This window comes from Heterodontus francisci, chromosome 4 (assembly GCF_036365525.1).
Source record: "Heterodontus francisci isolate sHetFra1 chromosome 4, sHetFra1.hap1, whole genome shotgun sequence".
NCBI classification, from domain to species: domain Eukaryota; kingdom Metazoa; phylum Chordata; class Chondrichthyes; order Heterodontiformes; family Heterodontidae; genus Heterodontus; species Heterodontus francisci.
The window spans coordinates 30,344,618-30,367,478 of record NC_090374.1 but is presented as its reverse complement, the minus strand read 5'-3'; the positions used below and the strand labels follow the sequence as shown (position 1 = coordinate 30,367,478).

Sequence of the window (22,861 nt, the reverse complement as noted above, 5' to 3'; positions counted from 1 at the left end):
CAGGAAACTGAAAGGCAAAATTCCAGTTATGTGAAGTGTCCTGCTCTCAGGCTGGGGTTAAGATACCCTGCTGAGCAAAAGCCAGTGCAACAATCTCCTCTATTTAACCTGTGCTAAGTTGATTGAGATGAGCAACATCAGGTTCAAGTACACTCAATGAGTAGACTTTTTAAAAAGGGGAAAAAATACATTAAAGGATGAATCAGACAATAAAAATGGAGAAAAGCAAAGGTTTTAATTGCGTATTTCAGAGATTTTTGGGTGCCGAGCGACTTTGAAATGTTTGAGCAGAAAACAAAACTGTTACTTTTGGCACTGGTGCACTCTTGAACTGCTCAAAAATGTTCCATCCAACAGCAGTAATTAAACCACAACTGATAATTTAAAATATTCATGATGGAAATTCTGTATGTGCAATTATTGCATTGCTAAAACACTGAAGCATAGAACAAAACTAAAACATTTCCTTCTCTTGGTAGATAATGTACAGTAAAAGTATAGATTCAAACAAAAATAAATTTCTGGTATAGAGAACCTTTTGCCAACAAATTGACCAAAACATTACATAATTTGTTTTATAATCCCAGTCAGTGCTTTACTCAACCAGAAATGAATATATTACCCAAAAGGGGGAAACAAAGGAGAAACAGTGGCACCTAATGGTGAAGAGTTTGCACGTACAAGTGCTACAATTTCAAGATTGATACTTATGTTTTTGTACAACACGCTTTCAGATCAGCTTCAACCTCTCCGCAAACAGAAAATGCCAATACTATTCTATAGGAACAGTGTGTCAAAAAGCTGGCTTTTGAAATGCTACACATACTTCAGTGTTGGGTTACCGATCACCAATGAGGCCTTACTTTTTTAACCGATGGTAATAGTTGAGTTTTAACAAACAGAAACCGATGAAGAAAGGAAATTCAGTTTGATTTATGCAAGTAGTGGGGTTAAAGTTGGTGGTCAGAAAACCAAACGATTAAAATTAAATGCCGGTTATTGAAAAATAGGTTTCAAGTTTGACATGAGCAGCCCCACATTCCTTGCTCATATCTCTTATTTAAAAGGCACCTTTGATAACACTGACTGCTGGTCGCATGATATCAGGAAAGTATCTCAGCAATTCAGACTCACCCCGCCCAACTATCCCCTCCAAAAATGTTTTCCCCCCCCCTCCGAGAACATCAAATGCTAGTAATCGTTAACAGGCTTAAAAATTAGAGAATAAGCCAGTAGTTGAAAAGGTTGTAGTGGAATCTGCCCCTATACTGTTTGCAGCAATGTTTCCCTCTTTTGGTATCAAGACAGAATCTGGACAAGTATGGTGAAAGCATCAAATGAAAGTTTCAGAACTCTCTCTCAGAAAACATTAAACTGGAGAATCTCCAAACCAGCTGCATTCTTCCCCAAAGCTTCTGAAGTGGCATGTACAAAAGCCATGCAAATTTGCACCACAGTTTAATGCATCCTCCTACTGACCTCTTATATTTTTAAAAAATAATTACTTCTATCTTCTTTTGGTATAAATTTGTTACCAACCCCAGACTGTGAAACCACTGTGAAATCTACTTTGCACTAGATTGCAATACTAAACCATTAGCTTTTGGGTATAATACTGTTACTGAACATTGCTAACATGAGCCTTTTTTATTAAAGTGAGGATCCTGATTGAATGCCACAGTGTGAGGAGTGTCTGCTATCCAATGATAGCCAAGTCCCCAAAAGTGTATTAATGTAGAAAACCTGTGTAAAACTAACCAAATGTAAATCTGCACTCAGAGTACTCTCACAAACTTTGCTTGCATATGCTTCAAGATTAAGGGTAGCAATAAAGTAATATAAACAAAGATATTGCAGAACATTTGCAGTAGATATTAAGGGCTTGAAGACCCCAGCTCAGATAACTGCACTCAAGCTTCCACCAGATGCTAAGTGGTTTATCTCGACCAGGCATGCTCAGGTGATAAAGTCCCTTGCCAACAAAACGAGAAAGTAAATAATTGGAATTCCAACACACGTTATTGTCAGCATCTCCGACAAATTACACCAAGCCATTGACATATCTCCCATCTGCCTGCCAAAGTTCAGAGCATGAACCATTAACGGGGATTCTAATTATAAAATCTATTTGGAAAATCTTTAAGTATGTTGAGATTAGCTTTAAGATGCCCCATCATCTCTCCGTGGAAGCTCAGGAAAACAGGCAGACATATGCTTTGGGAACAGCAAATTACACAAGATAAAATAACTGCCTCAGTGTTCCAGCAGTGTCCAAAATGCATTTCATATTCGATTTCCAATGTTGCTTCAATGTTACAATACAGCACTGAATTGTCAGTCATTTCAATATAGACAAAGCCAAAAGCATGAAGACAAAACACACACACGCAGTCTGAGTCTCTAGGGTCAACCCAGGGTACAAAGCCACAAAACATGAAGCAGATCATCAGATGGCCTGGTATGTGTCTGGCTTCTTTTAATTTATAAATTCAAGGGGCGAAGGAGGGGGCAGTAAGAAAATAAAGGTTATGACTGGTTAACGCTTCACCGACAAAAGAACAACAAACCCCTATATTCAAACATACTTTGTTCTCTACTACAGCCACCCTAACCTTAATCACTTTAAAAATCCTCCTCAGGCCCTATATTGATACCCATCCATGTACAGTATGTTTTAGCATCAAAAAATATACCACAAAAGAGAATTTAATATATTCTGTTCTACAGAATATGCACATTGCTGTATTTTTGTTGTAATTCACAGTAATTATACAGTATAAAAGCTGTTGTGCTGTAAGGTACAAGCAAAGTTCAGACTCCAGCAGTTAACGTCTTCAGAACACTCGATATAAATACTCATGCTTCAACTTACTTTGTGTCTTTTTAATATACAGCAAAGAAAAACATGAAAAGAACACTCCTAAAATAAAACAGTCTGTTTACATTTGAGGAATAGGATTTTTTGTAAAAATGAAAATCCTTAGCCTGCTGAATAAACAGGGGCTTCTTACCATAAGCATAACAAATGTTATGACTAGAGCTTTAGAAGTTGAAGGAGGAATTAATAAGTACCATAATTAATAGGAAGGCAGTCATTTTCTTCAAAGATGCAAATTGAGTCAAGTGGCCTTTTTATTTTCGTTAGAATTGGGGAAGCAGAGAAAGCACAGCGATTAAGACTGAGTTTCCCCCCCTCAATGGACCTAACCTGTCATGGCTGGCAAAGAAATAACATATTAGCTTTTGAAAAGAAAACCTTCTGGAGCTCGTGGTGTAAACAGTACATTGCCAATGTCTGTTGTGAACAATTAAACACTAGACGGAAAAAGTATTTCCTACACTTGGAAGGAAGGGATAAGATTTCCTAGGAACTAAGTGCAACAGTCATGACACTTGTGTTTATTGTCACGTTACACTTAGTGCGTAGAAATAAATCTTTCCCCTACCCCTCCCCCATCAAGTGCAGTCCAATTTGGTCATAGAATGGGAATTAAATCTGAACAAAGATCAAACATTACAATGCAAAAGGATTTCTTGTGCGCCCGTTACAAAAAATACAAAACAGTCACCCATTTTATTTTCACTTGGGGGAATTTTCAGATTTCTTTCACCCCAGCCACACAGACATGATATTTGGATATAAAAATATGTTCCGAGTTATGAGCTTCAAATTACAACAATAAAAGGTATTATAACAAAGGAGAATAGTCAAAAGTTCAATAGTTCTTTGTCATCTCGTAAGAATCTGGAAATGCAGCAGAACTGTGACCTGAACCCGTTACAAGAGGCAGAATCCCGGCGTTTGGAACCACATTCCAGGACAGAGTCAAAGTGATATTTTCATTACCCCTGTCAAAAGCAAATACCAAATGTATGAATTATATTTTATTAGGACAACACAAGCATTTACACATGTAGATCAGATGAATTGCAACTCATTTCCTGATTCTCACCAAGTTCCATTCAACCATCACCCCTGTGCTTACTAACCTCATTGGCTCCCAGTCCAGCAACACTTCAATTTCAACATTTTCATCCTCCTGTTCAAATCCCTCCTTGGTTTCATCCCTCATCTCTGAAACCTCCAAAGCCCTACAACCCTTTGGGAAACATTCTACCAATTCTGGCCTCTTGCATATCCCGGACTTTCTTCACCCCTCACTTGCCTTCAGCTGCCTAGGCCCCAAGATCTGAAATTCTCTCCCTAACCTCTGCTTCTCCATCACCTCCTTTAAGACACTCCTTAAAACCTGCCTCTGACCATGTTATCTGAGTACGCTCTTGTGAAGCGCCTTGGGATGTTTTACTATATAACTGCAAGTAGTTGGCATTATTGTGAATTAAAAAGACTGGTGAGTTTTAAAAACACTTGGCAAGAACGAACAAGCAATTAGGCTGAAAGCAGAAAATCTGTGTTACTTTGGATAGCCATTACAGCAACTTGTATCTATATAGTGCCTTTAAAGAAATAAAACGACCCAAGGTGCTTCACAGAGTGTTAAGAAAAATCTGAAAACATACTACAAAAGGGCAGATGGCCAAAGAGGTAGGTTATAAGGAGCACCTTAAAAGGAACAGACAGAGGCAGAGGGGTGTAGGATGGGAACTCCTGCCTCTTAAGCACAAATATTTATTTTTAAAAATCCACTCCAACACACACAGAAGTTATAATGCAGCATTTCCCGACTTCTGCAAGTGTTGCCGCAGATACTCAATCACTTTTAATGCTCATGTTACTAAGTGTATCACTATTTACCAGTTATAGTGCTACCGGCATATAGTATGCACTATAAACACCGCACATACAATGTGCATTTCGATATTTCAAAAAAGTTAGCTGAAACAAATTAATAAATGGGACCAATGGATATCAGTTGGTGGAGCTGTTGGAAACTTGGGTAACTTCTGCAAGCTCCACAATGGCACCACCATGAGGTCCTTGATGGTACTGCAAGCACTAATGACTGACCACAATCTACCACCCCTCTCCAACCTTTTTTCCTGTAAAGACATTGACTCACTCAGGGATATACTTCCTCAGATGGCAAAAGCACTCTGATATTGCACCAAATCATTAGCTAACCCAGTAAAGGTCAGATTATTTAGACTGGGGGTGGAGAAATTTGGATTACATTTTATCCACACATGTACTTCTCAGCATGAATCGCTGGATAGCAGTCAGAATATGAATTCTGGCTACTTTATCTCTCCTTGACTTTCACCCCTCCCTAGACCAGAGGAGCGGAGTTTAATTGTAGCATTCAGTACTACATTCCTGGTCAAGAGCAACTAATTAACTCAACACAGACCAAGGGACACAAACTAGCAATGGTACGATGTGCATTATTTGGGGGATTTAACGACACCAAAAAGGTACACCCAGTTGCTAAAAATAACCACATAACTAAGCTTATTACCTCTAGTCGTCTCTTTGGTTTACATACACAATTAATAGTCTGAGCAAGTTACATACAACAATAGTGGGAACAGGATGCAGGAATCCCAAATTTCAAGTGAACAGTGTGACTTTTACAATGCTACCAAGAGTTAACCACATTAGTTTCAGCAGTGATCTATAATTACAGCTATAGGAATTAACTGCAAAAATTGAAGGCCCTTGCAAGTATAACAGACACAGATTTCACGACAATACTGATGGTACAAACCTAATCTAAGCTTTTGAATTGTCAGAGTCGTTAAGGCACAGAAGCAGGCCATTCAGTGCATCACGCCCATGATGGCTTTCTGTAGAGTAATCCAGTTAGTCCCATACACCCGCTCTATCCTTGTAGCCATGCAAGTTTATTTCCTATCCAATTTCCTTTTGGAATCATTTATTGTCTCTGTTTCCACCACACTGAGTTCCAAGTCATTACCAAGAGCTGTGTAAAAAGGTTCTTCCACACACCACCACCCCCACCCACATCTCTTGCCCAAAACCTAAAATGTGTCCCCTAGTCCTTAGGATTGAAGGACAAACAGCTTATAATTCATACATATTATCCTCCAGACACCAATCTTTTCATAGATCATCAGTCCTTTTTCAACATCCCTTAGTTATACCACTACAGACCATTAAAAGGTTTGTTACTTTCCCAGCTCTCATTTTTACATCCTGGATTCAATGCATGAGACTGGACTACTTTACTGCACACCTCTCACCCTTCAACCTAGTCATAGCACTGAAAAGATTACATTAATCATTTGGTAGTTTCAATGCCTAAATCAGTAATTCATTGCAACTGCTCATAAAAATAGGAATTTTAAGTCTTACTGCTAACCACAGCTAACAGTTAAGTACTCCCTGTTCTAGTGTCTCAACTTTTGATTCACTGATGAGAACATTCCCTGTACTTAACAGTAAGACTATCTCAAAACTGGAAGTTTAAACCAACTTAAAAGCAACGAGCAGATAATAAATTTAATGACTAGTCTGCAGGTTAAAGGTATTTTTGTTGCTCTCATTGCCTTCATTATTAATTTGCACCTTGGGTGGAAGAATAGTTAAGATTACTAATCATTTCAGTAGGAATCTCAGATAATTCACAAAAAACTTTAGGTTGGGGTGGGGGTGGTAGGGATCTTGGGAGAGGAGGTCCTGCCACAATTCCCATTTAGAACAGCCTAGATCAAAATTCAGTTTACGGCAGCTTATTCCAACATCTAGTTTAGCTCTGTTCTGATTCACAACCATTGTTAAGAGGAAGGGGTGTCTGCTCACAGACCTGCATGGATGCTCCCTTTGGACGTTCCACAGCCATTGTAAAATTCAACGTCAGCCAAAAACAACATCTTCCTTCCCCCCCCCCCGACATAGTGCAGATTTCAGCTCAATGCAGTCACTGTGGCAGCTTATTGTGACATTGAATTTACACAAGGGCTTAAATGCAAATCTGCAATAGGGTGCTGAATATTTGGCCACACACAATGATTGGGCAAGTGAAGCAACTGCACAATCCACTTCGGTATTTAAAAAGGGGGAGGAAGAGTGCTATATATACGCAGGCTAGCACTTGAACAGAAAGGATAGAGTCTTTTGCCAGAACAGTTTCAGGCATGAGTCCCCACCCAAGCTTTAATCTGTTTTCAGATGCGGATGGAGATGTATTTTATCATCAGAGTTCAATTTTTCTTATTGCACTGCTGCCTGTGACGTCTGTACATTGTTTGCTTTGCCTCACCTAGGAATACTTCTGTCATTCATGCAATACAGATAGTGCGTTAATTCAAACAGTTATATGCTACAATTTTGTAAATACGGCTACATTAAGATGTTGTAGATGGATAGAAATGCACAAATTTCTTACTTGAGGCCATTTCCATCATCGAAGAAGAAATATTTTGACTTCACATCTTTCAGATCCAATTTCGTCTTATCTCCACGAAGGACAATCTTGTCCCAGAGAACAACCTGGTTCAGTGCCTGTGTTTACAAAAAGAGAGTTTAAATACCTTATACACAGGACAGTTTGACTGGTGCCAGTATACAGAACATCGTAATGATACCAAAAATCATCAGGTGGAGATCTAAAACAAAACGCCGTAAACGCTCAGTCTGCATCTGTCTGGAGAACAATTCTAGAAGGGTTTGCATTTGAAACATTTTAACACCTGCTCTCCATAGAGGGGGACTGACCCGCTGAGTGCTTCCACCATGTGGACAGTTTAATCACATCACCCATGCATCTGTATGTGGACATTTGGCCCCAAGGACTTGTAACTAAGTCTATTTAAGGATCAAAGCTGTGCAGTTTAATTATACCCCTTTAAAAGTAAATGGAAGTGAATAGAAAATAATGAAATTATTCCCAAGATTTTGCCAATTACTTATAGCAATCGCCAGATAGTAAAAACACCAATGCAAAATTTGTGTTAAGCAATTTAGCCTATTTTCAACATTAGACTTTCTGATGTTTTAACAGTTGGAAAGTGCATTCCAAAACTTAATATGACACTTGCAGAGGATTAAGTTAAGTTAATTTGTTGCCATCTGAACACTCCCTATATGGATTTGCAGCATACATGCTGATGGGAGTGATTCGTACAGAGGTCCTCAGTGGTAAACATGAGGAAAACTTCTGATGGAAGCCCAAAAATTCCAACAGTCTTAACAGCCTTAATGAAACATAATGTCAATACATATGCACTTGAGGTACAGTCCTAACCTATTTGGGGGCACATATTTTCCTGGATCACAAGTTATCAATGCGTTTGCAGTTAAAAGAGAGCCAGATTATTTCCCTTTTAGCAATGAGAATCGTGGTTCTTAGCTCTCAATTTGGAGAGGTGGAAGAAAAGGGAAAGAGGTACACGGAGGCAACAGGTCTGTTTAAAATCAACCCCTTGAGACCACTCCTCCGCTGCTATAAAATGAGCATTGTGACAGAGAAGACCGTTACAGCCATAGAAATTTACAACACAAAAGGCAGCCATTTGGCTCTGATACTCTAGCAGTTCCTCTATACCATTACTTTGAAAGTCTCGTCCTTCTTTGGATGCAACACTGCTCTATGCCATATTTGTGGCCACCCAAGCCCCAGCTGTTCACAATATATGAATGTGGAAATCAAATGTAATATTTCCAAGTTCGCGGATGACACAAAACTAGGTGGGAATGTGTGTTGTGAGGAAGATGCAAAGCGGCTTCAAGGGGATTTGGACAGACTTAGTGAGTGGGCAAAAACGTAGATGAAATATAATGTGGAAAAAAATGTGAGGTTATCCACTTTGGTAGGAGGAAGATAGTATTTAAGTGGTAAGAGATTACAAAGTGTAAATGTACAAAGGGACCTGGGAATCCTGGTCAATATGTCATTGAAAGCTAACATGCAGGTGCAGCAAGCAATTAGGAAGGCTAATGGTATGTTAGCCTTTAATCGCAAGAAGATTTGAGTACAGGAGTAGTGAAGTCTTGCTTCAATTATATAGAACCTTTGTTAGACCACACCTGGAGTACTGTGTGCAGTTTTGGTCCCCTTACCTTAGGAAGGATATTATTGCCATAGAGGCAGTGCAATGAAGGTTCACCAGACTTGTTCGAGGGATGGCTGGACTGTCCTATGAAGAGAGATTGGGGAAACTGAGCCTGTATTCTCTACAGTTTCAAAGAATGAGAGGTGATCACATTGAAACCTACAAAATACTTCATTGGATAGACAGGGTAGATGCAGTTAAGATGTTTTCCCTGATTAGAGAGTCCAGAATCTGGGGACACAATTTCAAAATAAGGGGGAAGCCACTTTAGGACAGAGATGAGGAGAAATTTCTTTACTCAGAGGGCTGTGAATCTTTGGAATTCTCTACCACAGAGGGCTGTAGAAGCTCAGTCATTGAGTACGTTTAAAGCAGAGATTGACAGATTTCTAAACACAAATGACATAAGGGAATATGAGGATAGTGTGGGGAAAAAGGCACTGAAGTGGATGATCAGCCATGATCATACTAAATGGTGGGGCAGGCTCGATGGGCTGAATGGCCTACTCCTGTTAAGTTCCTATGTTCAGGCACACATACTAAATTCCAACTTTACGGTCATGTCTGATTATACAAATTGCTCCAAATTAGCCAGTGGCATGAAGAATATGAAAATTAAGAAAATAGGAAATAGGAGGAGTAGGCCATTCGACCCGTCAAGCTTGCTCTGCCATTCAATGACATCATCTACCTCTCCACACTATCCTCATATCCCTCGATTCTCTTATATCGAGAAATCTATAGACCTCCGACTTGAATATACTCAACAACTGAGCATCCATAACACTCTGGAGGAGAGAAGTCTTTGTGTGAAAAAATCTCTCATCTCAGTCCTAAATGGTCAACCCTAATACTGAGACTGTGACCCCTAGATCTGGACTCCCCAGCCATGAGAAACATCCTCCTAGCAGCTACCCTGTCAAGCCCCTTAAGAATTTTACGCATCATTGAGATCACCTCTCATTCTTCTAAACTAGGGAACACTGGCCTAGTTGACTCAATCTCTCCTCAGAACAATCTGTTCATCTCAGGAGTTGTTGCACTCCCTCTCAAGGTAAGTATATCAGTCCTGAGGTGAGGAGACCAAAACTGAACACAGTACTCCAGGTGTGGCCTCACCAAAACCCTTATTTACAATCAGCCTTCTTTATGCTTACACTCCAATTCCTTCATAATAAACATACCAGTTGCCTTTCTAATTGTTTGCTCTATATGCATGTTAACTTTCTGGTACAAGAATACCTAGCTCCCTCTAAATACCAACATTTCTCCGTTTCTCATGTAACTCCAGACCCACAGCAATGTGGTTGACTCTTAACTGCCTTCTGAAATGGCCTAGCAAGCCACTCAGTTGTCAAGGGCAATTAGGGATGGGCAAATGCTGGCCTTGCCAACAACACCCACATCCCATGAAAAAAAATTCCCAATAGACCCTTGGTTCCCCACTATTTCTGGATTGTTTTTGTATCTCTTACCATGAAGGCAGATACAAAGTTATTTGTTTAATGTCTACACCATTTCCTTATTCCCCATTATAATTTCCCGTCTCAGCCTCTAAGAGACTCAAGTTCACTTTCACTGACCTCTTCCTTTTTCCATACCTACAGAAACATTTACAATCTGTTTTTATGTTTCTTATTAGTTCATTCTCAGCCCATTTTCTCTATCAATTCCTTGGTCACCCTTTGCTAAATTCTAAACTCCTCCCAACCCTCAGGCTTACTGCTCTTTTTGCATCATTAAAAGCTTCTTCCTTAATTTAATACTATTTTTAACTTCTCTTACTAATCAGCTAGACCATTTATCGAATGAGGCTTTCATTCCTTAAGGGAATGTATTTATTGTGAATATTAAAATATTTGCCATTATTTACCGTTTTTTTAAATCTAGTTTCCCAATCTACCTCAGCCAACTTGCTCCTCATAGCCAAGTAGTTTGCTTTGTTCAAATTGAAGACCCTAGTTTCGGACGTAACTAAAGCACTTTGAATCGCAATACAAAATTATATTATTTTTGATCACTCTTCCCTAGAGGCTTCTTTGCTACAAGGTTAATTAACCCTGTCTCACTGCACAATACTAATCTAAAATACGACTGTTCCTTAGTTGGTTTCTTGACATACTGATTCGAAAAGCACCTTGAATGGATTCCACGTACTTGTCCTCTAAACGATTACTGCAAACTTGGTTTGCCCAATCTATATGAAGGATAAATTCCATTACTGTCATATGCACCTCTAATTTCTACTCTACCCAACATTACAACTACTGATCGAGAGCACTACTCCCACCAATGCTTTCTGTCCCTTGTTGTTTCTTAGCTTCACCTAAACTGATTCGAAATCTTGATTTTCCTAGCCAAGTACAGTCTACAGTCTTAATCCCATCCTTTATCAGGGCTAGCACCTCCCCATCACCTCTTTGCCATTTTGCCTATCTCTTCTAAAAGTCAAGTATCCTGCAATATTTAATTTCCAACCTTGGTCGCTCTACATCCATGTCTCCATAGTGACTAGATCAAACCCATTTATTTCTGTCAATTCACTTATCTTGCTCTGAACATTTCACACAATTATATATAGTGCCTTTAGATTTTAACCTTTTTCTAACTTTTCCCCTGATGTTAACTTACTCATAAATGCCCTATTACCTTTGTAAAGCTCTCTCTCGCTTCCTGACCCACTCTGCTTATTTTTACCCAAATTGCTATTCTGCTCTACAGCCTAGATTTTTCTCCTACCACTTTTGAACGTACCCTCTCCTGAATTCTCCCACCAACACCACAAGCCCTATCTACCACCCTAATTATCTGATTTGCCACGACAAAAGTCCCACGCCAGGTTAAATGGAGCCCATCCCAACAGAACACCTCTCTCTTTCCCAGGCACTAATTCAAAGCCCCTGCCTTCCACATCACTCTTTCAGCCACACTTCTAACGTTTGTTTACCCCTATGCCAATTTGTGCATGACTCTGGTAACAATCTCGAGATTGCTGCCTGTGAGGTTCTGCATTTTAATTCAGACCTCAGCTCCTCAAACTCTTTCAGCAGAATGTCATTCCTAGTTCTACCTATGCCTTTGTTTCCTAGTGGGCCAGGATAAGTGGATCCACCCCCTCCCACTCCCAAGTTTTTCTCAGCCATGAGGAGGAGGAGGAGAGGTCCTTAATCCAGGCACCAGGCAGACAACACAATCTTCGAACGCCCAGTCGCAGCAGCAGAGAACAGCCAGAAATTCTCCAGATTTCTACTGAACAGGATTTAATTTAGAAAACATACTTACATTATTCTTAGTTTTGTACTCCGCTGATAAATAAAGGAACAGTTGCTTAACATTCCAGTCAAATATTGGTTTCAAATGTAGAAAGCAGTTAAAGAAAAAAATGCAACAAGGTTATCAAACTGTTAGTAAAATGTTACTCATATAGCTGCAATTTTAATCCTCACTGCTCAATTTTTTTTCCAGTCACAAAGGGAGTTGGTAGATTCTACTCTTGCTCCATTCCAACTAGAGAGTCTGAAGTAGACCAACCAGAATCAGGAGCACTCTTAATTCTGCCTCAGCTTAGCTCCTAGAAAACACAGTAAACAAATTCAAGGTGGTGATGGCTTGTCTCTTTCCCTCAACAACTGTAAACATCTACCCAAAAAGAATACTCTGGCGGATATTAAGGATGACCCAGAAAAGCAACTGAATTACAAATTCTGGATTGCAACAGTTGTAGCCACAGGTATCCTGAACCATTACATACTCAAATTTTTACAGGCTTGAAACACAGATCGAGTCCTTCCCCAAGTGCCCATTTCCTATAATTTGATTTCCCTTATTCACGAGTCTACTAAAAGGCTTTCAGGAGAATGCTACATGAATCAGGGTGCAAAGACTCAGATATATAATGGAGTTATGGGCCATTTTTAGTCGAGTGATGCATTAATGTACAAGTTTCTTACAAAGAATATGTAAAAGGTGTTGCTGGCAGATGGGATTTTACCTGAAATTTAGAAAGCTCATGTGGACAAGCTGAGATTGGGAACTTCGAAAGAAATGCATTTTATTTATAAGTTTTGGGGGTCCGTATGATTGAATTTTTACTTTGCTCCTGTCTAACAGCGTTGTGTTATCTGTCATGCTCTTGACCAGGACCAACAAGATCACAGAACTGTAAGAAAAGTGGTCATAAAAAGGCATGCATGATTCATGCGATTGTTATTTTAGTCTCGTTGCTATGGAGCGTGCCAAAGGTTGAGCCCAATGCTCCCAACTCAACTCTGTCTACCCTCCTTACCAACACTGAACCCTTCAGCTTGTCCCATCTTGGCGGCTTTTGTTCTCCTGCCCAGCGGACTCTGCATTCCCAGCCCCGCCAGACCCAACTCTCTATCTGTACCCCTTGTAATCCAAACCTGGAAGCATCTTTACGGGAGATCTATTAGTGGTGTTATTAAACAAAAAGAAACGCTAATTATTGCTCCAACTATAAATGGGTTAAATACTCAATAGTGCACGGTGTCGTGCTTTTTTAAAAAAATTTGTTCATGGGATGTGAGCGTCACTGCCAAGATTAGTACTTGTTGCCCAACCCTGATTGTCCTTGAGAAGGCGGCGGTGAGCCGCCTTCTTGAACTGCTAACGTTGTTAGGGAGGGAGTTCCAGGATTTTGACCCAGCGACAGTGAAGAAATAGTGATATAATTCCAAGTCAGGATGGTGTGTGACTTGGAGGGACCTTGCAGGTGGTGGTGTTCCCATACATCTGTTGCCCTTTTCCTTCTAGGTGGTAGAGGTCACAGGTTGGGAGTTGGTAGACAAAAAAAGATTCCTGCTCCCCCGATGGCAGCGATTTCATAGCAGCATTACATTTCTTTGTGGCACCAGCAATTCTCAGAACGGCAAGTTTACTCCAAGCCAATTACAGCAAGAACAGTGAGAATCTGGTTTGGATGATTACCATTTTGATGAACAGAAACACTGATGAATTCTCATCCATATTTAGCATGCTTTTGTTTTACTGGCCTGTACGGACCACTTTGTACTAGGAAGAAAGAATGTCTACAGGTTTTATTCAAACGTGACAGGATTGCCTACTCTCAGTTCTGCTCACTGGCACTTAAGCAAGGCTGACAGCAGGCATTCCAAGTTATATTAGAATTAAGATGTTCTTTCGACATCAACTTTCAACATTACTCCTGCAGACCTAATGAAGGGAAGAATTCATTGGCAGTTCGAGCAGTACCATGGCTGTTTACTGACGAGTTACTTAAATTCCCAGTGCGCTACTCAAACTGCTCAGCTGCTAAACTTCAGATGTAGTTTGTTAGGATTTGGGATTGTTTGTATTGGGCAGCTGCTCAATCATTGTAACCAAATTTCACTAACTCCATCACTGGGCACATATGTTGCACTCTATTATCCATAGTGTTTTGTTTATGCAAAATATATTTAAAGGATATCTGCAGATAGGTCAAATGTGATCAATCCCAAGTCACTTCTTTCTCTGGGTCCCGTAAAATCTTCCACGTTTTTCCTGTAATAAAAATGTTTGAGTACTTATTACGTAAACCACATTCAAGATAATTTTTTGTTATTAAACATGCTGTAAGAGGTCAGTCACCAAGGTTCAAGTACCACTCCAGAACATAAGCAGAGAAAAAAAATCAAGGCTAGCACTCCAGTGCAGTACTGAGGGAGCACTACACTGTTGGAGGTGCCGTCTTTTGGATGAGACGTTAAACCGAAGTCCTGTCTGCCTGCTCAGATGGCTGTAAAAGATCCCATGGCACAATTTCGAAGAGGAGGAGAGGAGTTTTCCTTGGTATCCTGGCCAATAATTAGTCCTTAATCAATATCACAAAGATTGATTATCTGGTCATTGTTGCTTGTGGGAACTTGCACAAATTGGCTGCTGCATTTCCTAAATTACTATACTTCAAAAATACTTCACTGGTTGTAAAGTGCTTTAGGATGTCCTGAGGTCAGGAAAGATGCTATATGAATACAAGTCTGTCTTTCTTTCAATAATGCGCATTAAATATGGGGTTGTGCAGCATTACAACTAGTTTTCAGTGTGGTTTAGTTGATAACGCTGTTACCCAAGTCAGGTGGTTATGGTTTCAAACCCCATTAAGATGTCTCTGTGCTACAACAACTTACATTTATATAATGCCTTTAACATAGTGAAACGCACTTCATTAGGCACTTCACAGAAGCATTACAAAACAAGGTATGACACCGAGCCAGCTGACCAAAAGCTTGGCCAAGAAGGTAGGTTTTAAGGAGTGCCTTAAATGAGGAAAGTGAAGTGGAGAGGTGTAGGGAGGGTATTGCAGACCTTGAGGCCTAGGCAACTGAAGGCACGGCCACCAATGGTGGCGTGATTAAAATCAGGGATGCACAAGAGGCCAGAATTAGAGGAATGCAGATATCTTGGAGGTTTGAGAGGCTGGAGGTGATTACAGAGATAGGAAGGGGCGAGGCCACGGACAGGTTTGAAAATAAGGATGACAATTTTAAAATCAAGACATTGTTTGACCGGGAGACAATGTAGGTCAGCAAGCACAGGGGTGATAGCTGAACAGGACTTGGTGTGAGTTAAGACACTCAAGTTTAGACACATTAGAATTTTGGAGACTAGCCATAACTGCATTGGAATAGTCAAGTCTAGAGGTAACAAAGGCATGAATGAGGGTTTCAGCAGCAGATGAGCTGAGGCAAGGGCAAAGTTACAGAGGTGGAAATAGCTGGTCTTAGTGATGGTGCAAATACGCGGTCGGAAACTCAGCTATGGGTAAAATATGACACCAAGATTGTGAACAGATTGATTTAATCTCAGACTGTTGCCAGGGAGAGGTATGGAGTCAGTAGCAACGGAATGGAGTTTGGAGCGGGGACTGAAAACAATGGCTTCAGTCTTCCTAATATTTAATTGCAGGAAATATCTGCTCATCCTGTACACAATGTTGGAAAAGTAGTCTGATAATTTAACATTGGAGGAGTTGAGAGGCGTGGTGAGGTACAGCTGAGTGTCGTCAGTGTGTACGTGAAAATTAACACCGTTTTCGAATGATGAAGTTGAGGGGTGGCATGCAGATGAGAAATATGATGGGGTCAAGGATCAATACTTGGGGGACACCAGAGGTAATGTTGCAGTGACTGTTCTAGTGGAAATAGTCCCAACACTACATAATTACAGTACAGAAACAGGCCATTCAGCCCAACAGGTCCATGACAGTGTTTATGCTCCACATGAGCCTCCTCCCACCCATTTTCATCTCACCTCATCAACCTTTACTGACATCTCAAATCTCTCATGACTACATGTAATCAACATTGCATCTTAAAGACTATTTTTGGATTAAATTGTGCCAGTGAGAGACTCTCAGTTGGGGCAGCACATTCATTGCTCAAATAAGCGGACACAGTAGAATCCATTTGTGCAATCAAAGAACATTATAGCACAGACGGGAGTCGTTCAGGCTATCATGCCTTTGCCAGCTCTTTGAAAGCGCCAATTATTCCCACTCCCCGGCTCTGTCCCCACAGCCCTGCAACTTTTTCTTTTGTCTATGCTACTGCCTTTATTAGAATGTAATGTGTGAGATTAGTCTAGAGTGTGTACATATCTCCACAGACTGGAGCCCAAGCGACTCTAAAAGCTACAATGTGAAATCCCACCGGCATAATTTAATGAAGCAACACCAAAATTTTTCCCAAGACCTGTCAGGATGGAAAATTAATTCTAAGTAGACTATCAAAAGATCTGGCACTGCTTTCAATGCACAAGGTCAGTGTCAATCCTAACCCTGCCAACTTAAACACAAGCAAGTTTTTTTTTTGCAAACCAAAAATTCAGACGCACAAGTTATTACACAACCACAGCACAGCAATCCCTCATCTCTCAGGTTTTACTGCTTCTTAGTAATGAAGTTCTCCACAGGTTTCCATATTACAAATGTATTCACAATAAACCTCACCTTTCACTAGCATTCAGACATCAGCAAGATACTGTGCATACTTCAGTATTCGCTCCCAACACAGCCATAGTTCCAGAGATGCAGCGATAGTGACTGCCTTGACATCAAGGCAACATTTGACCGAGTGTGGCGCCAAGGAGCCCATGTAAAATTGAAGTCAATGGAGATCAGAGGAAAACTCTCCACTGACTGGAGTCATATCCAGCACATAGGAAGATGGTTGCCGTTTTGGATGCCAGTTATCTCAGCCCCAGGAAACTGCTGCAGGAGCTCCTCAGAACAGTGTCCTAAGTTCAACCATCTTCAGCTGCTTCATCAATGACCTTCCCTCCATTATGAGGTCAGAAGAGGGGGGTGGGGAGATGTTCACTGATGGTTGCCCATTGTTCAGTTCCATTCACAATTCCTCAGATAATGAATCATTCCGTGCACATGTGCAGAAAGACCTGAGGCTAGGGCTGATAAGTAGTAAGTAACACTCATGCGACACAAATGCCAGCCAGTGACCACCTCTGACAACAGAGGCTAACCACCTCCTCGACATTCAATAGAATTACCATCATCAAATCCCCCAGCCCATTGACCAGAAATTTATTTAGACCAGCCATTTAAATACTGCAGCTACAAGAGCAGGTCAGAGGCTGGGTATCCTATGGCAAGTGACTTATCTCCTGATTTCCCAAAGCTTTCCACCATCTGCAAAGCACAAGTCAGGAGTGTGATGGAATACACTCACTTGCCTGGGTGGGTGCAGCTCCAACAACAAAAAGCTCGACATTATCCAGGACAAAGCAGCCCGCTTGATCGGGACTCCATCCACCACCTTAAACATTCATTGCCTCCACCACCAGCGCACGCCCTGCCAACTTAAACACAAGCAAGCTGTTTTTTTGGTTTTTTTTGCAGTGTGCACCATCTACAAGATGCACTGCAGCAACTTGCCAAGGCTCCTTTGACAGTACCTACAGCTTCTTGCACTGACCCATACAAAAGTCAATTAGCTCACTTTAATCCACAGCTATATATTTTTTACGTAGAATGAGAATGAAGCTTCAAACATTGAAAAAAAATCTTGTCCATCAGATAATGACCTGACAACCCCTTTTTCAAACTGTCCATTGTAGTATATTGCAGTAACAATGACCAATTTAACCAGCTGAATCACTTAGTTTTTTTTAAATAAAAGAACTGGAGTGGGAGTAGAGAATTAAGAGCAAAGGCAATTGAGTTGACGACTGGTGTCAAAAGACTGTTACAAGAAAGGTTAGATTCTTTACCCTTGAAAGGACAAGGATAAAGTGAATATAAAGATAAGTGGGAAAAAAAGATTTATCTCAAACTCTAATTCAAATTAAACCTTGACTGCAGAACAAGGCAAAAGACAAAATATTGGAAGACAAGTTTAGGACCAACACCAAAAGAGTTTTCTTACACAAAGATACTTAATTCCTGGAATAATCTGAGTAGAGTAGTGGAATCACAAATTTGGGATCACAAAGGCCATTAAGATACTAAGATTGGAGGGGAGGGGGCTGAAATCATGCACGACTATGGAAAGATGAACTAGAGGGGCAGATTGGTCTCTAATCCTCATCTGGCCTTACCTTTGTAATGGGACAATCTGCAATTAGCCATGGTCATTGGAGGACACAGACCAGAACGCTGGTAATCTCATGGCCAGGTCATGCTGCAGCTGTACAAAACTCTGGTGAGACCGCACCTGGAGTATTGCGTGCAGTTCTGGTCACCGCATTATAGGAAGGATGTGGAAGCTTTGGAAAGGGTGCAGAGGAGATTTACTAGGATGTTGCCTGGTATGGAGGGAAGGTCTTACGAGGAAAGGCTGAGGGACTTGAGGTTGTTTTCGTTGGAGAGAAGGAGGAGGAGAGGTGACTTAATAGAGACATATAAGATAATCAGAGGGTTAGATAGGGTGGATAGTGAGAGTCTTTTTCCTCGGATGGTGATGGCAAACACGAGGGGACATAGCTTTAAGTTGAGGGGTGATAGATATAGGACAGATGTCAGAGGTAGTTTCTTTACTCAGAGAGTAGTAGGGGCGTGGAACGCCCTGCCTGCAACAGTAGTAGACTCGCCAACTTTAAGGGCATTTAAGTGGTCATTGGATAGACATATGGATGAAAATGGAAGTGTAGGTCAGATGGTTTCACAGGTTGGCACAACATCGAGGGCCGAAGGGCCTGTACTGCGCTGTAATGTTCTAATTCTAATTCTAAAAAGTATCAAGCTGGGTTTCTCAGCTTGTCTAGTGTTATCAGATGACAAAGCAATTAACAGCACATGCTTCCATGAGAGTGACGCGAATATGCGATTAATGGCAGCCCAACGGATTGGGTGGATGACTGCACTAGTGCTACCCTACAGTACAGGCATCAATATCTGATCTCAACTGGTATACTCAGACAAAGGGAGCAGAGAATCTTGTTGACCAGGGAGGCTTTTGCAGACTTGTTTTCATGGATAATTTCCAGCTTTCTGATTATCTCAATGTCTATCCCCGGAAGGTGGTTTATTTAGAACATAAAATATTTGTTAAAGGTGACCAGCCTTTTCACTATTTTGTGAAAATTTAGCAGCCTTATCTACACAGATCATTTTAATTTTTAATAAAGCGTTAAGGAGCATTCTTGAATTTGTACAAGGAGTGATTGGACCAATACATAGCGTACAAGACACTAGAAAAATGGGAGACTCTCCCATTAGTAATCTCTTTTACAGATCAAGACAGGAAATACCATATTGCCTCATATTTAGTTTTGAGAAGTCAAGAACTTTGTCAAAACTGGTTAATTAATGACTCCAAAAGAAATACATATAATTCAATATATAATAGACTGATATACTGTGCATCTTACTTGTCCCCGGTCTGAAACTATTACCAAAGAGGGGAAAAGAACTGATGAAGTAGCAAACAACATTAAACAGTACATCTCAATGATGAGTCATCACCAAAATTGTATGCTGCGCAAGTATCTTCACACAACAATAGCTTGAAAAAAGCAGGTTGATAGGATGAGTTTCTCCTCCTTGCTGGCTACAAGGAGCGACTTTGTGTTGTTGTGACTTAAATGCCAGTGGGCTGCACCAAAACCAATTAGCTCAAAGTGGCGAAGATGACTGATGTGGAGAATGGAAGGATTCACAACTGTGCAATGGGGGTACGAAGGAGATAGGGCTGGGGTAGTTTGGATGAGTCTTTTTTCACCCCACTGGCAAGTTGGCTTAATACCAACACCGGACACAATGTTTCTGGAATGCTATCACATTCACAAAAAAATGTGAAAGACCAACTTTATCTTGTTTCTCTTTCCATAGATGCTGCCTGATCTACTGAGCATTTCTGGTATTTTCTGTTATCAAGATATGTAATAACATAAAGGAAATGTTCTCTGAATGGCAGAATGAGACAAGTGGTGTTTCTCCAGGGACCTGTACTGGAACCTCAACATTTCATCCTGTATGTTAATGACCTGGATGAAGGAATACATATTTGTTTGTGCAGCACATATCAAGTTAGGAGGCATTGTTCCATCAGGTTAGTTGGATACATAGAGCAATAGTAAGTAAATACAGTCAAGGTACAGATCAGCTAAGATCAAACTGAATGATGGGTCAGATTTGAGGGGCTAAATGGGCTACTTTTGTTCCTATTTTTCCTATTAGGATTTAAGACACCAACAGAGACTGTTTAATATTCTAGCAATGCTGTATTTGTTGAAGTCTTTGTTGAGGAGTAACTTGTCACTAGGTAATTAATGTTATATTCTGTACAGGCAGTTAAGTTTGTAAATATTTGGCACTATTTGTGCAGCCATTCTAGCAGGTACTTCTAATCAGTATGGCCTATATTCTATGAAGTGTTAAGCTCTCCCACAGGCGCACTGCTGCACCTGGTACTTTTGTTAATTTTTCTCTAATTGTTCATTTCCTCCTCATTGTGCACCACTAGTTCGCTGCCATCATTTTGAAACTAACCAGAACCACAGCAGAATTTGAATTCCTCTTGATTGGTTCAAGACCAAGTTTTTCTTTAAGCCGGGCCACCAGAGATTTTGTCACTATGGGCCCCGGTGTGATGGAACAGCTGAGCTACACAAATAGAACATGATATTTTTAACAATTCTATCTCCCACTACACATGAGAACTCTGCAGTACCATTCTACAGATTTTCCAAAATATATTCCAATACTTATTCCACTGACTCAAAAGACTTTGAACCACTCGGACTTGGAAACAAAACAATACCAACAAACAGCTGCAGCCTTTAAATAAAAGGCCACCAGCACAGTCCCCAAAGCAAACCTGTCTGGCATTTTCAGATGACCTCGAGACCCTGGCCACATAAAATAAGAAACTCAAACTCCACACACAATACAGCCTTGATCTCTGGTACAATGCCAGTGTATGAGAGACAGACAGCTGTTGTACCAATTATTAGGGACCTTGGTGGCGGAGTGAGAATTGGTCAGCTATTCTGCATCTTAATGAAGTTTAATAAATGACGTGGGGACAATTGGAAATTATCTGCATTCAGGGAAAAAGCTCTCTATGCTTCTAAATAGATTTTTTAAAATTCATTCGTGGGATGTGAGCATCGCTGGCAAGACCAGCCTTTATTGCCCATCTCTAATTGCCCATGAGAAAAATTATCCACTCGAAGTGCAGACTGCCACTTTACAAATTACTTTAAATTTTGGAGGTCATCACAATGAAGGACTATAGTGCTGGAACACAGAAGCATATGCATTTCAGGGACCCACTGTCAGCAGCTCATGGTTAGATGCAAAGATTCTTCAACGTGCCTCAAGAACCTTTCAACATTAATGTGACATTTCCAATTCCCAAACCACCTACAGCAATGGCCGCTCTCAGCAAGCTTCATTTAGTCCTAAATTAAGTGTCATTTTTGCACCTTCAGCCAACTGGAATTGGACCAAGAATATGCAAACTCACTTATGTAGATGTTTATAGGCAGGAAACAAAGGATATCACTGAGGGCCAGATTGGAACTCATAATGCAAATGAAGGGACAGTTTCCAGATGTTTGTAACTTAAATTAGGAACATAACAGGAGTAAGCCATTCAGTCCCTCAAGTCGGTTCTGCCATTTAGTTAGATAACAGCGACACGAGGAAAAACATTTGGAATGGAATGCACTGCCTGAGATTATGATGGAGGCAGATACAAATCAGGGCTTTTAAAACAGAATTGTACAAACACTGAAGGGAATAAAATTTGCAGGGTTGCGGGAAAAGCGCGGGTGAGTGGGACTGGTTGAGTTGCGCTTGCAAAGAGCTGGCACAGACACGATGGGCTAAACGGCCTCTTTCTGTGCTGTAACCATTCTGATTCTATGGCTGATCTGTACCTTAACACTATATTTCCCTGCCTTTGCTCCACATCTCTTGATACCCTTCCCTAAAAAAAGTGCATCCACACCTTGAAAGTTTTGCTTGAACCAGTATCCACAGTAGTTTTGGGAGAGAGATTTCCATTACCCTTTGTGTGAAATGGTGTGTAATTTTTAAAACTATATCATTTTGTTCTGGATTCCACACACCAACCCCCCCCCCCCCCCCCCCCACCCCCACCCCCACCACAAGGAAACAAATTCTCTATCTACCTTTCGAATTCCTTTTCACTTTAAAGACCTAGATTCAATCTTCTAAACTTTAGCGAATACAAACCAGGTTTATGCAATTGTTCCTCATAAGTTAACTCTTTATTCTAGTGAATCTGTGCTGTATCCGCTCCAAAGCCAACATATCTTTTCTGATTTCAATTCGTGTAACTGAACACAGTACTCCAGATGGGGTTGACTGACCAAAAATCTGCCCAACTTCCTAATTTTTATTCCAATCCTGTGCTAGTATGCAGGTGCAGCAAGTAATTAGGAA

At 40.6% G+C, this 22,861-nt stretch overlaps 1 protein-coding gene across 1 annotated transcript in view; it reads right to left on the bottom strand.

Moving 5' to 3' along the window:
• Positions 1 to 2,705: 2,705 nt before the first annotated feature.
• Positions 2,706 to 22,861, bottom strand: part of spcs3 (signal peptidase complex subunit 3) — a 28,189-nt gene continuing 8,033 nt past the window's right edge. Inside the window, exons 2-5 of the mRNA XM_068029323.1 lie at positions 14,423 to 14,496; positions 12,256 to 12,332; positions 7,308 to 7,423; positions 2,706 to 3,849 (exon numbers count right to left, since the gene is read on the bottom strand). Of these exons, the coding sequence (XP_067885424.1) occupies positions 3,717 to 3,849; positions 7,308 to 7,423; positions 12,256 to 12,332; positions 14,423 to 14,496 (400 nt within the window). The 3' untranslated portion in view covers positions 2,706 to 3,716. The remainder of the gene's footprint in view (positions 3,850 to 7,307; positions 7,424 to 12,255; positions 12,333 to 14,422; positions 14,497 to 22,861) is intronic.